General features: G+C 39.4%; 1 protein-coding gene across 22 annotated transcripts in view; it reads right to left on the bottom strand.

Annotated features, from left to right (window-relative positions):
* Window positions 1–20255, bottom strand: part of MYT1L (myelin transcription factor 1 like) — a 501918-nt gene that overhangs the window by 118209 nt on the left and 363454 nt on the right. For all 22 annotated transcript variants that reach the window (XM_056128242.1, XM_056128237.1, XM_056128238.1 and 19 more), the window contains one exon: window positions 14149–14516. In XM_056128242.1, the coding sequence (XP_055984217.1) occupies window positions 14149–14516 (368 nt within the window). The remainder of the gene's footprint in view (window positions 1–14148; window positions 14517–20255) is intronic.

Genomic DNA, 20255 nt, shown 5'->3' with positions numbered 1-20255 from the left:
CTGTAAGGCTGGTGTCAAGGACCAATGTAAGTGACCCTGAATGCTGCTGCTAGGATCCCATTCACCCATCTCCACCAAGAAAAGAAAGAGAGAAAGAAAGAGAAAGAAGGAAAAAGAAGGAAGGAAGGAAGGAAGGAAGGAAGGAAGGAAGGAAGGAAGGAAAGAAAGAAAGAAGGAAGGAAAGAAAGAAATAAGGACATTTCTGATCCTCATGCATTCTTACTTGAACTGTGAGAGGAGACCTATGGAGAGCAGGCAGCCTACTCTCTTCCACCTCTCCAGAAGCAAAGAGATTTGCAGCTCAGGAGAGGCACAGAACTATAGCAACAAGTACTGAGTTCTAATGAACCATATCAAATCTTCTCTAAACATGTTTTCTATAGGAAGTGTCTGTTCTTGGTAGCCTGGATCCTTTACCTCAATTTGTGAGAGATGGGGGGGGGGGTTTATCTTAGGACTGGGTCACAAGTTGGCTGCTGGAATCCACCACCATACCCTCAGTGATCCCTATAAGGGATTTCTTTTCTCTGATCATTATTCTGCTTCTCATTTATTGCATACTTAAAGACATGGTCTGACTCTACTTTGACCATTTTTTTTGGTGGTTTATTTTCTCTTTTGACTTCCAAATAACATGACATTTTCTACCATAACCAGACCTCTATGGCTCTGAAGCTTCTGGTTCTGGTTACATATGCAAGCAGAGTTGCTGTAATAGCACAGCCCACAAACAGCTGATCCTGGTGGAGGAGAAGGTTCTGGTGCATAGACACCACCCACAAACTACACTCACAGCACTGGGAGTGCAGGAAGGAAGGAGGTTCTGAACTCTGCTTTTACAAATGAATAAAATATTCAAAATTTATTTTAAAGGCTGCTTAAGCGGTATTGGAGATATAACTTCACAATGCAGCATGTACCTTACATGTGTAAAAATCCTAAGCCAGATCCCTAGCACTGAAAAAAAAAGTTACTGAAGGGGCTAGGAAGATAGTTCCAAGGACTATAAAGTATATACTTTGCATGCATGAGAGCCTGGTTTTGATTAACAGTACCACATGCTCTCCAGCATCACAGGATTTAGCCATGACAATGTCTAGTACAGCTAAGCATAAATATCAATCTATAAGGTTCACAATGCTAAGAAGAGATAAGTGTGACCTCTTGGTACCCAAACACTCCTGGGGAGGTCCTTCCTCCCCCCAAAATTGCTTAAAATGAATTATAGATATGTGGCTTGGGATTTCCCCGTGGGTGATGATAAGAGAAACAGACAAGTGACTGGAATTGTTTTCAATTAGGGGAAGTGTCAGTGACAAACTTCCTGACCTGGATGAATGGAACCACAGCTATGTTGATGTGGGTCTTTTGAGTTTGCACCACTATTTGGGAAGGCATGACTGTATGTGGGACTGCACAGTGTCTGCCTTGCTGGTGAAAAGGGATGATTTCTCAAGGCCCTGGGATATTCCCCTGGAAGAGCCTCTAAGCAATGTGGTGGGGGTGGGGGTGAGAGGTGCAGTGACCACCATACTGAAATTCTCCTCCCTTCCTGCTCTTCCTCACCCCAAAGCTGCTCTGACAGGAATGGCCGAGGATCTGTCTACTGGTGGAAAAGTAAGACAGACTCTTGAAAAGACAAGCACTGATATTAGGGTGTGACTATCACACACAATGTGAGGGGGGTGTTTGGCCCTCCTATGATAACATTCTCTGAACCTTTGGTCTCTGTCATACATCAGAAAGAGGGGTTTGGGTTCTAAGTGGCATTGATTCTGTGGAGACATTCTTAGTGGATGATATGAAACCACTTAATCAACCTTTCCTGCCTTTTTTGGCCCAGAATCTTCTGTTGTTTCTGTGTTTGAGTCTCATTTCCATAAAGGTCTGTATATTCAAGAGCTACAGACACTTCTTGCATGAAAGAACAGGCTGACTGGACTCAAATTTGCTCTGTGCCTTTGCACCTACTGTTCTTTTTGTTCTGTCTTTGTAAATAAGACAGCTCTGCAGAACATAAACCAATATTCTCCTCCTTCCCAGTGGTGTATGTGGGCATCTTACTTTCTTGGGAAGGCTTAGCTGTGCTCTCCCCATCCTTAGAGACACAAGAATTCTCTGCTCCAGTCACATATGTCTGAAATGCTTACTGACCCCAAAGTCTTCTAACATGCAAGAAAAGCACACAGGCCTGACATTTCATGAGCTCCCTTGGTATCTACAGTGTAATCAGAGCATGACCTAGTGGAAGAACATTAGTTTGGGATAGGGATGATCCACCACAGCTGCTCAAACTTCTGTAGCATCTCTCACAAGAGTGGTTGCATACAGGAAATGGATGCATGTCAACTTCCGCCAATCTTTGATTTACTTGTGCCAGATCTGGTATTTCTAGGAAACTTCTTCAAAAGAAAAACAAAAGCACTTTGGAGAAGGTGACAGATGGGCAACTCTTTGGTCAGATTGATGTTCAAAGACATCACGGTCAGAATGTTGCATGGGCACCCAGGAAGCAAACTGGGGGAAAAAATTTTATGTAGTTAGTCAATAGCTAGTTGTGAGCCCTGTGTAGAGTAGAACAATGAGACAAGGAGATAGCATCTTGAAATCACATTGCAACTGATGAAAAATACTGAAACAAATAGAAGATGAATGTCAACGATGATCTTAAAGAGAGAGCTTTGTAATGAGGAATAATGAAGGAGAATAAGAGAATAGAAAGGGACCAGAAGGAGTATCATGTATGTCAGTGAGCCTGCAAGGACTCTAAGAAAAGGTCATATTTGGGCAGAGACTTCAAGAAAGGAAAAGAGAGTGAGGAGGATGGGTGGACTGGCTGCAGGATGTTTATAAACTCCTTCAGACTGTGCCTCTATTAGCAACCTTCCCAGAGTTTCTAATGGTCCCAGCATCCAGCAGATTATGTTTGATTGTCTCTACTTTGCAGATCAAGAAAGGAAATACAGAGAGGTTCAAGTGCCTATTCAAGGCCTCAAGACTAGAGAATATATTTGAGAAAACCACTGTGTGGATCTGGGGAACCCCCTCTTTTGAGCTATCAACTTTCACAAGTCCATCTATGCGTCCGCCCGTCCATCCTTCCTTCCTTCCTTCCTTCCTTCCTTCCTTCCTTCCTTCCTTCCTTCCTTCCTTCCTTCCTCCCTCCCTCCCTCCCTCCCTCCCTCCCTCTTGCTCATTTAAGGGGACATGGACAAATCGGATGAGGCAGGGAGGCCTGCAAGACCAACTTCATGGCTCCAAGCCCCCTCAGCATCTCCACTTCCATTAAGAGAAGGTGCAGTAGGTAGAGATTCCTTCGATGGGTCTCAGCTCAGAAACGTGATACAGAGGAAGCATCTCTATGCCAAACAAGACTTGAAAGAAGCTTTCATTGGCTTCTAGCTGTCAGGCTTTCAGAATCTGTTCTAAATAGTAAACAACATTCCTTCAGTGATCAAACACATTATGATTCAAAGGAAGAGAAATCCAGAAACTGAACATATAAGGAGTGATAATTTTTAGAAGGCGTATGCCTCTTCTAGGGCTTGGGACTAGAGAAGATAAGACGGCTGAGCATGTCTATGTGTAAGCACAGGGACATGTATTTAGTCTAGATATGAGGCTTGATCTGAGACATTAGACAAGTTCAGAGACACAACTTCCATAACTGTCATTTGTGCCATCTGGGCATAGGACAGAGTGAGGTGATCAAGACTTGGTAACCTGTAGATGTCCCAAGATTACAGAATGCTCTATATTTGCTGTCCAAAACTGATGTCCATTAAAACCTGTGGATGTGACAGACAAAACTGACTTAATATTAGAAGATTGTAATATTAAATTGATACATTTATCATATAAACTAAACAAAATCTTTGCATTCATTTATATTTAAATAAACACCTTTGAAAAAGGCAGATCAGAAATGAAATAAGAACAGTGGTAGAAGGTCTTGGGCACTTTGCTGACAATGAATGAACAGTAACTTTGTACATACATACCATATATGTTAATATTATTTAAGTAAATTTGTTATCTAAACTACTGAAAAATAAAATAGCTACCTTTGATTAAGGGCTACCATACTGATTAGTACAGGTTAAGGCACAGACATTCAGCTGAAACTGAACTCTACTTTTTATTTATTTTTTTGTTCTTGTATCAGGGTCATACTTGGAGATGCTCAGGCTTTGAACTCAGGAATTACTCCTACTAGTGCTCTGACTGCCAAATAAGAGGCTACTGATCAAACCCAAGTTGAACATGTGCAAAACAAGTGCCCTAACCACTGTACTATCTCTCCAGCCTTGTCATATTGCCTATATTTCTTTTCTGGGAGGGAGGTTTCCCAATAGTGTTACTCCTCTTGATTCTAAGTCTGGCTATGTGGGTTCAATGCTTAGGTCAGAGGCCACCAGGGCTACATGTTATGGTGTTCTGGGCCTGTGCATTAGGGCATGACTCATCCTTTTGAGATTGTCCCCGTGACTGAGTTTTTTTATACCATATAATATACAAATGCAAATATATAATCTATGCATACACTAATATTACACATACTTCATGCAACGGGAGGGCCTTTACCTTATACTTCATGCAAACCATTTACTAGCAGATTATTGTGCTTGTGTGGAATGGCTCTTATGTCCCCACATTTTGTGGCCATTAGTGGATACTGGGTCCTGGTTTGAGAGTATGATCTCCAGTCTTGATCATGTGGCCTGAAAAGTCCTTATCCCTAATGAATCCTTGGGAAAGAGCTTAGTTCATGATACAATAAATGGTCAAGCACATAGAAGGTGCTCCTGAATATTTGGTTCCTCAGTGAATAAACACAGTGAGGAAAGCAGAATTGGTTGGTGTACGCCTGTACTGAATCCCTGAAACCAAAGAAACTACCCCATGGCTGAAGAAAAGTGAAAAATTGCTGAATTTTCCAATGTGCCTCAGATATATCTAGTGTACATCTCTCCCTTTATCCTGTCCTTACCAGAAAGGATGGGAGTTGTGCACCCCATTTCACATCTCCAGGGACATCAATGGCTGTGGAGCAAAATTCCCATCTACTGAGAGGTGGGAATGATGAAAATGTGGGGAGAATTATGCAGCTGGTGTTGAAAGCACACTGAACAGTATAATGAAATATTTGAAGAGGAAAGTCTCTCCCCAACCCAGAGAACAAACTATTTGAAAGTCAGTAGCTCTCAAGTGAGACTGATTGGCTTTCTCTTTCTCGCTCTCCCTCTCTCCCTCTCTCTTTCTCTCTCTGTCTCTCTCTCTCTCTCACTCACTCACTCACTCACTCACTCTCTCTCTGTGACATACACACACACACACACATAAACACACATCCTATATCCTTACATATGCAGAGATCATAGACTATTTGAATTTATTTTGTGACCTTGAGCACCCAGTTTAGCAGAGCACAATTGTCTTTGTGATGCTGATACTGTCATACTGTAAGACAGGGAGAAGGAAAAAAAAGGGAATTCTAATCTTTATATTTCACAGAATGAGTATGAGATAAATGCCACTACCCAGATGAGGATGAGGATTTTGGGGGAAAAATGAGAGAGAATTCAGGAAATTGTTAAAAATATATATATACATATGTCCTTATAATAGGGATGATAATTTAGTCATTTCTAAAGACTTCTTGAGTTAATACTACAACTACCCTGGCAAACTCATGTACAGTTTGACAACCCTTCATATTTGAACACTGTTATTCTTATTTTTAATTCAAATCGTTAAAGCCTCCATTTTAGCTTATCACTTCTTAATCTGCCTTTTGTAAACAACTATAGTTGTTTTTTCCATGTATACTGTTCTCTTTCATATTAATTCCAAATTTCTATGGATCAATGGGAAATGTCTATTGAATTTTGGGCCTTGGAACACAGTGCATATCTAGATACACAGAAAATACATATCATTTTAAGAAATAAGCTGCTGCAAAGCTTGGAGTCTTTTCATTAATGTTCATACTCTACTGGCTACATAGTCATGGTCCTTGGACTTAGAATTAAAGTAGGAGGGCTGAGAGATGACACAGCAGTTACAGAACTTGCCTTACGTGCAACCAATCTCTGGTAAATCTCTGGTACCACATATGGTCCCCTGAGCATCACCAGGAGTGACTCCTGTGAAAAACACCTGGAGTAATCTTTGAGCACTGGGTATAGTACAACTCCCTTTCCTCAAATCAGAATTACAAAAGCACTTGAGTAAATGGATGGAAAAGTAATACAAAGCTAAACACATTCACAATTATACATTTACATTCTGATTGCTTATCTCTCAAGCATCTCTACATACTGTAACTTTAAGCTTCCAAAGATGACCATAAGGTGAATGAAAGGTGAATTCCATCATCCTAATCTTTAGAAGGCAATTTGAGGACAATAAATCACTTGCTAAAGGTAAGTGTTACAACAGAGCTAAAATACACCTCATGCTTAAGCGTGTTTTATATTTCCATTATCTATTATCCATTATCTATAGGCTATTATATGCTTCCATGTAACTGGGGGCTGGGAAGATGGCCTAAAGAGTGAAGCACATGCTTTGCATGTGAGAGGCCTGGATTCAGTCTCCAAAATCAGAGTTTCTCAGGTACTACCAGATAGGGTCCCCAAACAAAAACAAAAGCAAAATTAGCATTTAGACTAAGAATAAAATTAGTTAGATAAAGAAGCTACATGTTAATTCCTTTAAGTGGACCTTATAAGCAAATTGAATAAAATCATATTAACTCTAATCTATTAGTTCCTTTATTTCTTATTACTATAGAAAAAGATCTTCCCAGTGCCTTATGCATGCTATTTGTGTCTTAAATGTACATGACATTATGTTCACAGCAAATTTTCAGGTTTGTGTTGAAGCATCTGAAAATACAAAATATAATTATATTTCATGACTCTGCAAAATTAGTTTGTATGGAGAAAGTGTTGCTTTCATCACAGACCAATACCTAAAAATGTCTGGTTCTATGTCCCTCATTCCCAAAAGACAAACTATGCAGTTCAACATAATCACATGCTAAACTCCCCAAAATAACACTTTCATAGACGTAGGGAAAGATTCATTTTAATATGATAAAAAATCATCATATTTTCTCTCCCAACTGCATCCGCAGCCGCTCTCAAGCTGAAACCTTGCATACTAAATGCATCATCTCTGTTTCTATGTTGGTCTCAGGACTCATTGCCTTTTCTGCTGACTATAGTAGAAAACTGGTTGGTTAATTCTGATTTTCACAGTCTGTCTGCATTTCAACTTGCCTCCCTCATCAGGGACAGTTCCCTGAGAACGACATAAGAGGATAATTGGCTAATCAATATGGAGAACAACAATCCTAACGGGAGTTTGGGAAACTTAGAGGCAGCAATGCAGACCCTCTGCCACCTCCATTCTGTCACCTTATGAAAATGCAAGCCTATCTATTGCAATCTATCAAGATGCTTTAATAACTCAAGACCTAGTCAACATCCTGTTTGGAAAAAAAAAATCTCCAAAAATTTTATTTAAAAAGAAGGGTTTCTTGGAGGAGGACTTAATTTTCCAGGATAGGTTTTATCTTTAATTTCCTTCAAAGTTAAGTGGCTTCAGAGAGGAGATGTCCTGCTGGAAGACAACTTAGGTAGGGGATGGTATGTTTTCATGGGGACAGCTGTGAGGATAAGACTCCAAATCAGGCCTACAGGCGCTGACCACAGCACAGGGTACAGATTTCAGCAGCTGGCAGAGAAGTCTTAACAAAAGCAGTTCCTGACTCTAGAGGACACATTGGTATTCTGCCTCTGGTCAGCTTGCTTTGCTTTGCCTCGAGCAATCATATTACATTCATGAAGGTTCTTAACATAATTATTCATATTTCCCTCAAGCCACCCAATTCCTCTGTGAATGCGAATTTCCCCAAATACTACCACCTATCTTTGACCGATTCATATGTAGAACAACTGGCTCAAGACCCCCAGAAAACCTTTTCAAAAGGAAGGCATTTGCATTTTATTTAATTTAAACTCATGGTCAAAACAATTGTCTTGAAAAATTCTAAGCACTTAACAGTTCTGGGATTCTATAAAGAATAGAAAAGGAAACATTTTACATCTTTTCAACTGTATTTCAGAAATAGAATATATTAAGAAACAAGTTTCATGTTAAATATGGAAGTGAACATGGAAGTTTTCGCTAGTTTGGAAAGCAAATTGCTATGCTTTTCCTTATGGCTTTTCCCCCTCCTGCCTATGAGCAGATACAATAGTACTTATGAGGATGAATATATATATATGAATATATAATGAATATATATGTATACATACACATGTTATATATACACATATGCAGCTAATTTGTAAAAATGTACACAGAGGTGTCGATATATTATCTAAAGACTTATTCTTGCTGTGAAAGAATTAGGCATTTGATCTATCTTTTTAAAATCATAACAATCAAAAAAGATACTTAGCAAATCATGTATAAAATCTGCTAATAAAAATATTTATGATCCTTGAAAGAGAAATATTTAACTTAGTATAATAAATTTTTGATTTAATAAATTTAGACTTAGATTATGGGGCTGGAGCGATAGCACAGCGGATAAGGTGTTTGCCTTGCACCCGGCCAACATGGCCGACCCGGGTTCGATTCCTCCGCCCCTCTCGGAGAGCCCGGCAAGCTACCGAGAGTATCTTGCCCGCACTCCAAAGCCTGGCAAGCTCCCCATGATGTGTTCAATATGCCAAAAACAGTAACAACAAGTCTCACAATTTGTTGTGAGATGGTCCTGGTATATATAATGAATATATACCGCTCGAGCAAATGGATGAACAATGGGAGGACAGTGCTACAGTGCTACAGACTTAGATTACTCTGGCATATTTTAGAAATAAAATTCTTCATTCAAAAGATCAGCCTATGATAGAATGCCTAGAAAAATAATATAATTTTGAATAATTCCATATGGATTTAATATAATATGATATGAATTATGCAGATTCCTTCCATACTGTTTTAGTAAGCAGGGAGTATTGAAAGGAACATGAATTCCATAGTAAGGGAAAGTAACAGAGTTTTACTTGCTGAAAAGAATCTATTCCTCTGAACCTCAGTTCTACGAGTCTCTACCCCAGCTATTTTACAAGATCACTGTGAAGCTCAGATATACATGTATACTACTAGACCTTTTACAAATGTACTTTCTTGTATGTATTACATGTTTCATAGCATATTAAATGCAGTTTATGTACACTTGTTTCATATGTAACTATAATATTGGGAAATCTTTGGTATTAAAATAAATACCCAATTCCCAACTTGGTATTGGCCCATTTGTAATTTGTGGGCTCCTAGGGTAATAATGTGGAGTTTGTTTATATTTGTTTGATGTGAAAGAAAACCTCCCAATTAACTTCACATTTAGATTTATAATAAAAGCTGGAAATACTCAGTGAAAGAATCATGACATTTTACCAGTAGAATGAGTTTGAGGCTTCCTATCTGTTCATCAGCATCAGTTTTGCCATGTGGCTCCATCATGATGTGCTAATTGCTTCGTGCCAGCTGACCCTGGACTACTCATGCATGTGCATGTGTAAGCATGGCACTGCTTGGAGTGGGTTTCCCTCACTGTGCTGAATGCTTTCCTTTGTTAATTTCAATTTGTGCAGCTCTTTAATGAAAAGAAAATTTAAAGGTGCATTTCAACTTGGAAGGAATCTACTGACAGCTCTTGGATGTAATTGTCACTGTATGTATAAATCAAGGCACATGATGGTTCATTTGAATATGGGGACCCAGAATTAGGGTCAACACATACAAGAAGCTACATCCCCTAATTCCTCACATGTAAGATAACATTGATTTGTCCTTTCTCCTTGCTCAAGGAGCTTAGGTTTACTGAGTAAACCTATCACAATACTCCAGAAGCACTCCTATTTCCTCAGTATTCATCTTTAACTTCTCCATTCTCTGCTTCCCCTACCTGTTAATCACTCATTTCCCCTAACCATTACCTGTGACTTGTAAAGTCAAATTCTTCAGAGATCCCTGGAATTGTATTTGTAAGTGAAATATTGCTTTTCTCTTCCCCTTATGTCCTTTGCATAGTTTACTTTAGAGCAATGTCCTTTTTGTATAGATACAGGAAGACAGTTAATACTATGCTTTTGTAACTTTGGACTTAATTGACTCCGAATAATATTTACTCCTGGGCATCTGTCATATTTACTCAATTTAAGTTCTCAGTTTCCCTTAGTTTCTAGTACCCCAAAAGCAGGATCCTGACGAAGCGACTGGATGGACCCATGGCAAGCTGTAAGCTACCCTGACATCGAAACAGGAAAGACCAAGTGACATAAAACTTATAATAAGTTAAGAGCATGGTCGTGGACAAATTTTTTTCATGACCCAAAGAAAAGCAAGTGACTGAATAAGGACCCTGCAGGGATTAAGAAGGACTAATCTGGCCTGAAGACTGGAGATGTCCCCAGGAGAGCCCCCTATAAGTTTAATATATCTCTAATGTATCCATACAAAAGGACTAGAAAGATTATTAAGAAGTAAATCTAAGATGATTGTTTATGGACTAAGGAAAGAAGTATATCCTTAGATGAAATTCTGCCCTTGAGTGGATCTCCTAGCTGGAGGAGATCTTTGTCTTAGAAGAGCTTCCCCAGAAGGAAGGGTTTTACCTATGTTGATTGCACTATCTCACCTGGGTGTAGCTACCTCCAACCTTGGAGGTTGGGCTCTTGACTAAGGCTGCAAGATAGGGCCTAGGGAGACTAGCATGAAGGACAGTAGGGGAAAGAATATGGGCAGTGAGTGAGACTTAAAGGAGTCAGAGGAAGACTAGATTGGAATAAATGGCAACTGATCACCAAACAGCCTGGTCCCCAGTTTTTCCTTCTTTCGTCCACTGCCATCAGCCATCCAGGGTTTGAAAGTGGTCTGACTACCAAACACACATGGTGAGAGAGCACTGGATTTATTTTGTGGATATATGCTCATAAATGTACTATTTCTGCTAAATCCATGCAGGGAGGAGACAGATACTCACACTATAGATTGACCCCTCCAAGCCTGTCATTTTCCTATCAGATGTGGTTTTTATGGCAGAAGCTCATATTTGCTGAGAGCTAAATTTTGACACTATATTTAGCAATAAGTAAGTGGTAAGTAAATTAAACAGCAAGATAGAATATATTTGGTAAGTCAGGATGTGAAAGGAGTAGACTGACACAGACCTTTGAAAACTTATTTCACTAATGTAAACACAGCTAGGAGGTTGTTTATAAAGATGATTTTTGTTTTTTGGCTTTAGAATTTTTCTGAAGATCCCTGACCCTGAAGGATTATGGGATTTCTGGGGTATCAACACATGGAAGAGCTATATCTAGTATTTGTAGATGTGGTCTTGGTATGCTGGTTTAGTATAAGGATTCTCCAAAGAATATTGTTCTCCTTGACAGTAACCTGTGGAAACTACTTCCAGGAATCAGGCTTCTAAAGTGATTTCTTCCTTAAAAGATGCACTTTTGTCTGACTTAAATTTTAAGCAGGACTTTGGCACTGCCTGCAGAGAATTTGTAGTGAACCAACTACAATTAAAGGATTCTTTTTGGCGGATCATTGTTGTGCAATCTAAAGTGGTGGTTTTCAAACATGGGTTGGTTTCCAGACTGTGCAAAGGCTCAAAACCACCAATTTAAAGAACTTCTTAGTGATGGTGGTGTCGAGAACACAAAAACTCCTTGGGATTCAAGATTTGCAAATGAAGTATCTGAAAGGGCATCCATCATTATGTACATTATGTACATACATTATTCTTCACTGCCAAGAATTTTCAGAAAAGTAGATATGTTTGTCTCACAGTAGAAGATAGTCTAATGCACGCATACAATTTTATGTTTTTGATTTATTTAAAGTTCAGACATTAGATGATATAAAAAGGTCCTAGTTGGGGATCACAATCCTGAAGGTAAATTTTGAAAGCAGGAACCCAACAACTGATCTTTTACAAAAATTCTTAATATATTTGCTTTCTCCCACTAATGGACACTCTTTACATGCTTCAACTTCAGCCTCAATATTTGCTGAATCACAATGCTGGTGGTCCATGTGATTAGAATCATGGAATAGGCATTATAATTGTTTAATTATTTGTTTCATGCTACTAGTATGGATCCACTTATGATCACATACTTGAATTTTCTAGGAAAATGTATTCAGTTTTGATTTGCTATCCTACTTTTTAAAACAATTTGTTTTTAAGTGTTGAAATCAGAATAAAAGCCCTAGTAAAAGCCCTGTATAGTCACAAGCTAAATTTCTTTCAGATAGACAGTGACTACTTTTAAAAAAAATTGTCACTTTGTATTTTTAAAGTAGATTATTTCCAGTTTGGCTCTGAGTAAATTAAATTGAAAGTGTGACTTTAGAAAATGGAGAGAAGTCCTAAAATTTGGTTAAGACCTTTGTGGAAATAACACATATTTATTTGAGGTATGCATTTCTCATACCCCAATTAATTAAATACTTAGTTTACTGTCTGCTGTTTCCTAAACATAGAGCGAGAATGTGGAAGAGCAGTATCATTTTTATAGTATGTTATGGTCAATCTATAAATCAGTCTCAATAATTAATGATTCCTCCTTATATTGCACACATTTCTTATAGTGCAAGGCACAATTTTCAAAACTGGTCTACTTTCCATATTTATAAATATTTTATTTCATAGGGCTACTATTTTTATCCTCATTATGACTCAGTAGTGACAATGACTAATTCAAGTTTTTATGTTTATAAGTTTGTGATATTTGTACCTATATGTGTTCTGGTACTCGACTTGAACTGCCTCAATGCCAAGCTCTTGTTATATCAAGAGAAACAAGAAAACACATTTTTGGGACTAAACTTTAATGTATAAAATTTATGTGTGCACATATATGTATGTGCATGTATATATAGAGATATATTTGTATAGCTATGTAAATGATTGTAAATTGTAAACTAATACCTTACAGAACTTTGCCACTAGGATTAGTTAATATAATTCAGGTTTTCAGGAACAAACTGTTATGCCTTCTGAAGGAGGAATGTTAATTTATACCCGCCACATGGGGTTAACAACAACCAACTCAACACCTACCTGATCTACAAAAGCTGTCTCCACTGGCTGAAACAACTGTCCTTTGTACTGAGAAAGTAGCTCTCCCGGAATTCAGATTCTTCAAGAGCTTTGTTTGAGCCCAAGGAAGAAGAGTAAGAAAGAAATTTTCCCTTCACTTTTTAAACGTGTTTTGATATTTCTTGGAGGCAAACTCTAAGCCTGTAATAGACTATAACTAGATGCTTTAGAAAATTCCCACTTCTTTCTAGAAAAGAAATGACTAATGAAATGATTAGCTTTAAAGTCATATTTTTGAGTTTGACACTAAAAGAAACGGCATATAAAGTTGAAGTCATAATAAATTTAGTGCCTAAAACATATCTGTTGCCTTGTGTCCACAGAACTTTCAACTTGTATGTCTCACTGACAAAAGCTAGATGCCCCAGAATAGAAATGAGGTCTTTGACTATGGAAGCAGATGATGGGTCAATTAATTACTTCGCTTTAGCAGTAATCCTTCCCTTCCTTCTACTTGATGGTCCCCAAGTAAAACTTTGCTATTGACAGACAAAATCTGCCTCACCAGTAGTATCCCAAGGGTCACACAAAACTCCTAAGCTGGAAGGCAGGTGGGTTAATTCATCCCTACAGTACCATTTTGGTTCATAACAGCATCTCCTGGAGCATCCAAGAAGATTCAAAATGAAAGACTAGGTGTACTATCCTAACTTCCTGGATAAATGTTGCTAAGTGAAGCAAATTTGTGTACACCAGAAATATCTCAGAGCACTTTTATGATAACCAATCTGTATAGTAACTTGATATATTAAAAATTAATATCTAACACAATTTAAAGGAAATATTTAAAACAAAAATTGACAAGACACATAATCAGTTTTTCTTTTCAGCACTAACCAGGCCAAGTTATTTATATGTCAAGTAAAATGTGTCAAGAATATTCACACCGGCAATGCTCATTGAAAAACTAGCCCATATCACCGTTGATACTTTGCAAATATTTTAAAGATTACCATTTTCTTCTTCTTCCTCCTCTTCTTCTTCCTCCTCCTCCTCTTCTTCCTCCTCCTCATCCTCTACATCCTCTCCATCTTCATCGTCATCCTCATCATCCTCCTCCAGCTCCTCCTCTTCCTCTCGGTCCACCTCCTCATCTTCGTCATCCTCATCCCTCTGCTCATCATCATCCTCGGAGTACTCCTCCTCCTCCTCTTCTTCCTCTTCATCCTTCTCATCCATGTCCTCAGTGCCATCACTTTCATAGCATTCATCCACTGAGGAGCTGTCAGCTTTCACTGCAAAAGCTTTCCGTTTGGGAGCAGGTTCTTGGGGCTGTTTATCTTGCGTTTTTCTTTTTTTGGCCAAGGGGCAGCCATATACACTGCAGAGAGAGGAAAAAAAAGGGAGAAGAAAGGAGTGGGGCAGGGAGAGAGGAGAGGAGAGACATATGGGATAGAGAGGGAGAAAGATAATGAGGGAGAAAGGGGGAAGTATGGAGGGAAGGAGAGGAGAGAGGTGGGGGAGGAAGAGAGTGGGAGAAGGAGGAGAGAGACAGAGAGAAGGAGAGAGAGAGAGGTGTTACTCTCTTTGAGGATCAAAGTAGTAGCAGTCCTTGATCAAGACTGTTAGATGCATGCCATCCATACAAATGCTGGCAGGAGAAAAGTACACACACCATTTCTCACAACTGTTAAAATCTGCTAATGAAATGAGATGACAAAGAAGTTCAGTTTCCATTTACCTAGTTACCATTCCAATTTAGTCTCATCTCCTCCCTCTTCATTACTTCTAGGCTGTACAACATGGAGGTCCTAATAAAACTAAGGATGATGGTGCATGAATACTTGCATAAAATGTGGTTGACCACACTAATTCAATGTATTAAGCACCTTTAGAATATATACTATGAATTCTAAAAGAATATGTACAGGCATCCTGTATAAAATGTCAATATTTGAAAGAGAAATAATATATTTGTTGTGAAAGATTGTTGGATCGATTTTGATTTATATAGTCTAAATATAAAATAATGCCTTCATACATATGACCTCCTCAGAGAAGATGCATCTCCATTGGTGAGAAAGAGAACACAAGTTTAAATATGCAAAGCAGTATCCATTTCAGTTCCATCACCCCCACCTATGTCTTATATAAGATGAACATATTGCTATTAGCAGACATCACTAAATCACACTGAAACAGGCCAAAAACATGGAAGGTCTTACAGCAGAAACTCAAGATCTTTCTTTAAGAAAAGGCAACTTTTCAGAAATAATTTGCTAATCACTTCTTTGCTTCCTGAAAATCCTATAACTATGGGCCAGATTGATAGTACAGAAGATATGGTGCTTGCTTTATACAAGACTGACTCATATTTGATCCTCAGCACCCTGTATGGTCCTCTGAGCCCTCCAAGAGTTCTCCCTGAGCTCAGAATCAGGACTGAACCCTGAGCACCCCCGGATGTGGCCCAATTTTTTTTTTAAAGAATGATATCTAACTGTTACAAATACTATGTAAACAATATGTCCTGAAATTGCATCTTGAAAAACAGGATGCCCAATCAAAGGAACTAGCAACTACCTAGGAAGAAGAGATGCTGAAATATATGCAAAAGGCATCTAGAGGAAAAGAATATTTTACTGGCCAGAGAGTTAGAATAGAAGGTAAAAGACTTGTCTTGCACGAGACTGTGGGTAGTTCAAATCCCTGGCAGCAAATATGGTCCCTTGAGTGCTGCCAGGGATCACATTCCCTAATACCAGTCCAAAAAGTAGCCCTTGAATACTCCAGGGATGGCCAAAGCTACCTCTCCACTCCTCCACTCACAGAAAGAATAATATTTCACTATATTTCAAAGAAAGGCCCTCCCGTTGATCGTCGATTTGCTCGAGCGGGCCCAGTAACGTCTCCATTGGAGACTTTGTTGTTACTGTGTCTGGCATATCGAATACTCTCGGTAGCTTGCCGGGCTCTCCGAGAGGGGTGAAGGAATCGAACTCGGGTCGGCCATGTTGGCCGCTTGTAAGGCGAACACCCTACCGCTGTGCTATCGCTCCAGCCCTCATATTTCAAAGAAAAAAGGAGAATTTACAATGACAGGAACATAACATAACAGAGTGCTGAGAGCAGTGCGTAAGGCAAGTGCCCTGCCCACTCTACTACCATGCTAGAACTTTCTTGGGAGTCTTTTGTGTGTGATTATTTGGGTTAAATAAAGATAACATTGACCTATGCCCTAAAGGGTGATAACATGGAATAGTGCCCAAATTCTGAAGGACTCCTTCTCAAAACTGTAGCACTGTCCTCCCATTGTTCATTGATTTGCTTGAGAGGGCACCAGTAATGTCTCCATTGTGAGACTTATTGTTACTGTTTTTGGCATATTGAATACATCACCGGGAACTTGTCAGACTTTGTCATGCAGGCGGGATACTCAGTAGCTTGCTGGACTCTCTGAGAGGGATGGAGGAATTGAACCCCGGTCGGCCATGTGCAAAGCAAATGCCCTACCTGCTAAGTCTCTTTTGTAATTTGGATGTCCCTTTCTTATTTGGTAAAATGAATACCATGAAAAATTCCAAAGGTTAGACATACTCTGAAATACTAGAATCAATTGCATGCTTTTAAAAAGTGATCAACTCTTAAAACATATCAGAACAAGCATATTTATAACTAGAAACAATGGAAAACATACATATTGGTTATAAGTATTTCTATTGGAAATAAAATTATATCTGTGGTTTCTTTTATGTGAAATTTTACATGTATTGGGGATGTCTGAATTAGTCACCTCAGAAAAATATGCCACACCTTAAATAACTGTTTCCTTCCACTTTCAGTACACCCAAATCCGTACCTGACACTACATGTTCCATGTGTCACATGGGGAATATGATGTTTCTAGAATCAAGTAAACACACTAAAGATATTTTGTTTGTGTTTGTTCACATAATAAAGCAATACATTGAACCATAAGTATGCTTCCTCTTTCAGGGGTCTGTATATGATATACTTGGTTCCTAAGGTTCTGATCAAAGCTACCTTCACAACAGTCTTCCACTAAAACATATAATCAGAATTCACTCAGATTGCTAGGACATGACATAGAACTGCATCTCTGTGCTCTTTGGCTATATTATTCAAAATGCTTACACTTCGACTTGGCAAAGGGGCACTTCAGTTGTTGTAACCCTTGCTCTAAAACAGGTAAACAGGGATGTTGTTTTATTCTCTCTCACACACACACTTTCCTGCCCCCAAATCAGAAGGCTCACTTGCTGCTAAGACCAGCTGTAAAGTTTAGAATAGGAAATTGGAGATTGTCTTTACAAACAGATCCTGCAAACAAACGTGAACAGACAAGGACTTCCCTCCTGATACACCGGGTTTCGTGGTTTTTGGAAGACTAGATATCTGTAGCAGAGCACTGGGAAGGGATGTGAGCTGTCAGATATAGCACTCTGGCTCTGGGGTCATGCCTTCTGGCATGGAGGTTGGAACACCAACATGTTAGAAGCAGGACATCTCTGCAGAGGTGTACTTGCTTTTCTGTCTATGATGCAGTGTAGTCTTCCATTTTCTGCTTTTTGCCCAATCCTTGGTGCCAACTTGGTCCACCCCAGTACAGCCCTTTGGGTAGTGAGGGTGAAAGAGTTAAGAAGAAAGACATAGAGGAGTGGAAAAAAAGAGATGAGTACCAACAATGAGGAAGGTGTATGTGAATTTGCAGACCCAGAAAGAAATGAAGGGAAGTCTGAGGAAGCCTGCTGGTACCACATACCATCTCAGTCTCATCTTCACCCATCAGGTTTGGGTTTAGCATCTGAACATAACACAACCAATCAAACACAAGGCAGTGATGTGGAGGTCTAGAAGCCTGTAGTCTAGGCTCAGTTTTAACACCATGCTGGGTGACCTGGACTAAATTGTATCTTGGTTTAGCTCGCTGTGCAATAAAAGGATCCCCCTTACTAAGCCTAATTCTTTTTGCTTTTTGGGTCACACCTGGCGATGCTCAGGAGTTACTCCTGACTCTGCATTCAGGAATTACTCCTGGCAGTGCTCAGGGGACCGTATGGGATGCTGGGAATCGAACCTGGATCAGCCGCATGCAAGGCAAATGCCCTACCCGCTGTGCTATCTCTCCAGCCCACTAAGCCTAATTTTTTTAATTTTCAAACTTCTTACACATTCTTCTTATTATTGGAACTTCCAAGGGAAGTTTAAGTGTTAAGATCTAATCAAGCAGGTACTAGTACAAAAAGTCCTATTTTTTTTTTGTCATTAGTTTTATTTCCACCAAACAGAGTTAGTAAGTCATTTGGATTCCATTTTGCAACTCTTTGGAATTAGCCAGCTTCACACTTCCACTTCTTCCTGTTTACCTAGTTTAATGTCCCAGCATTAATATAAGGTATAAATGAAATTGCTCTCTGAGATACACACCAATTTTGTTTTTGCTCATACACTATTTTATCCATTCTCTTAGGCTGCCAGCTCTCAGTCTACATTAGGTAGGAAAACAAAATTCAAGCCCACCAGACAGATTTTATTCTATTTGTGTTGAACAGCACGTGGTTCAAGAACCTAGTCAAATCGACAGATGTCTCTTGGTCTATGAGACCTGTGGTTGGGAATATTTCAAAGTGAAGCCTTGGAAAGCAATTCTGGAACATGCGTTTGGGGAGTGTGGATCCTCCCAAACCCACATGCTGTGAACATCAGGTCCGCTGATGAGGTGACTGCAATCTGGCAGGAGAAAAATTTCTCACCCTGAAGAAGAATAGATATCATCCCCTTCTTCTGGCAGACGAGGGAGTCATGGGTCAGCATCCCATATCATCTTTCTAAAATGACAATCAACCCAAGCATTCTGGAATGTCCCCAGATTGATAGAAAGCACATGAAATAAAGGGCAGAGTTTATTAGCAATGACAGGAATAACTGGGGATCTGGGTGCCACGGAGAAGTCCCAGGTAAACAACATTCGCAGGTTCTGTGCTGACACTTCACTTATATCTTCCACATGTAGGAAGAGCTCAGGTTCAGCCTATTTGAAATTCTTGTTTCTGTCCCAGACTGGAGCGATAGCATAGTGGGTAGGGCATTTGCCTTGCACGTGGCTGACCCGGGTTCAATTCCTCCGCCCCTCTTGGAGAACCCGGCAAGCTACCGAGAGTATCCTGACGTCTCTGCCCTCATGGCAGAGCCTGGTAAGCTCCCCGTGGCATATTCGATATGCCAAAAACAGTGTTCCTGGAGTGAGCAGATGCTATTGGGCTATACTAGCACATGACAGGGACAAATGGAGACAGTACTGGTGCCCGCTCAAGCAAATTGGTGAACAACGGGGCTGCAGTGCTATAGTCCCTGTCCCGTTCCTAGTTCTGCTTTTCTGTTTTTTTTTTATTGGCTTCATAGCTATGTATTTGACAAAGAAGCTAAAGGAACCTTTAGTAAGAGAAGTGCACAAAGAATATTTGTTTAATCAATAGATCATTCTTATCTCCATCTATTAAAATGAAAGCATCTATCACCGGCTATGATAGTCGTGGGCTGACCTACTGTCTTTCTTTTCACTAGAGTAGGAAAATTACCTATGTTCATTAATGATAATATCTTAGAACTATGGCATATCAAATAGGAACCACTAGTCACATGTTGATTTTTCATTAAAGTGAAAGGAAGTTTAAAAATTTCATTTCACAGTCACACAAGGCACATTTCTAGTGTCTGATTGGCACATGCAGCTGGTGGCAATTGTACTGGGAAAAAACAATAAAAGAAAATGTTATTATCACAAAGATCTCTAATAGACTGTTCTGTGGGTTTTTAGGGACATAGTTGGTACTCAATGAATGTGTGCTGCATTACTTAATCAGATGGAGTGAATACTGGACTCTGAAAGGGAGACAATCAGGTTGGGGCAGGGGAGGAAGAGTGAATTTTGGTCAGTAACTTAAGTTTCAGACAATAACTCAGGCTTCCCAAACCTCAAGACATTCCAGGCTTTTGCTCCAAATGCTTGAGAGAACAAGACTACATGTTGTGGCAAAATCAGATTCCTTCCTCCATGAAGGCCAAGGGAAGGTCACAGTGTAAGCCTCAGAAGGTGGCT

This window comes from Sorex fumeus, unplaced genomic scaffold (assembly GCF_029834395.1).
Source record: "Sorex fumeus unplaced genomic scaffold, SorFum_2.1 ptg000006l, whole genome shotgun sequence".
Classification (NCBI taxonomy): Eukaryota; Metazoa; Chordata; class Mammalia; order Eulipotyphla; family Soricidae; genus Sorex; species Sorex fumeus.
The sequence above is the reverse complement of the archived record's forward strand: the minus strand, read 5'-3'. Positions and strand labels throughout refer to the sequence as shown.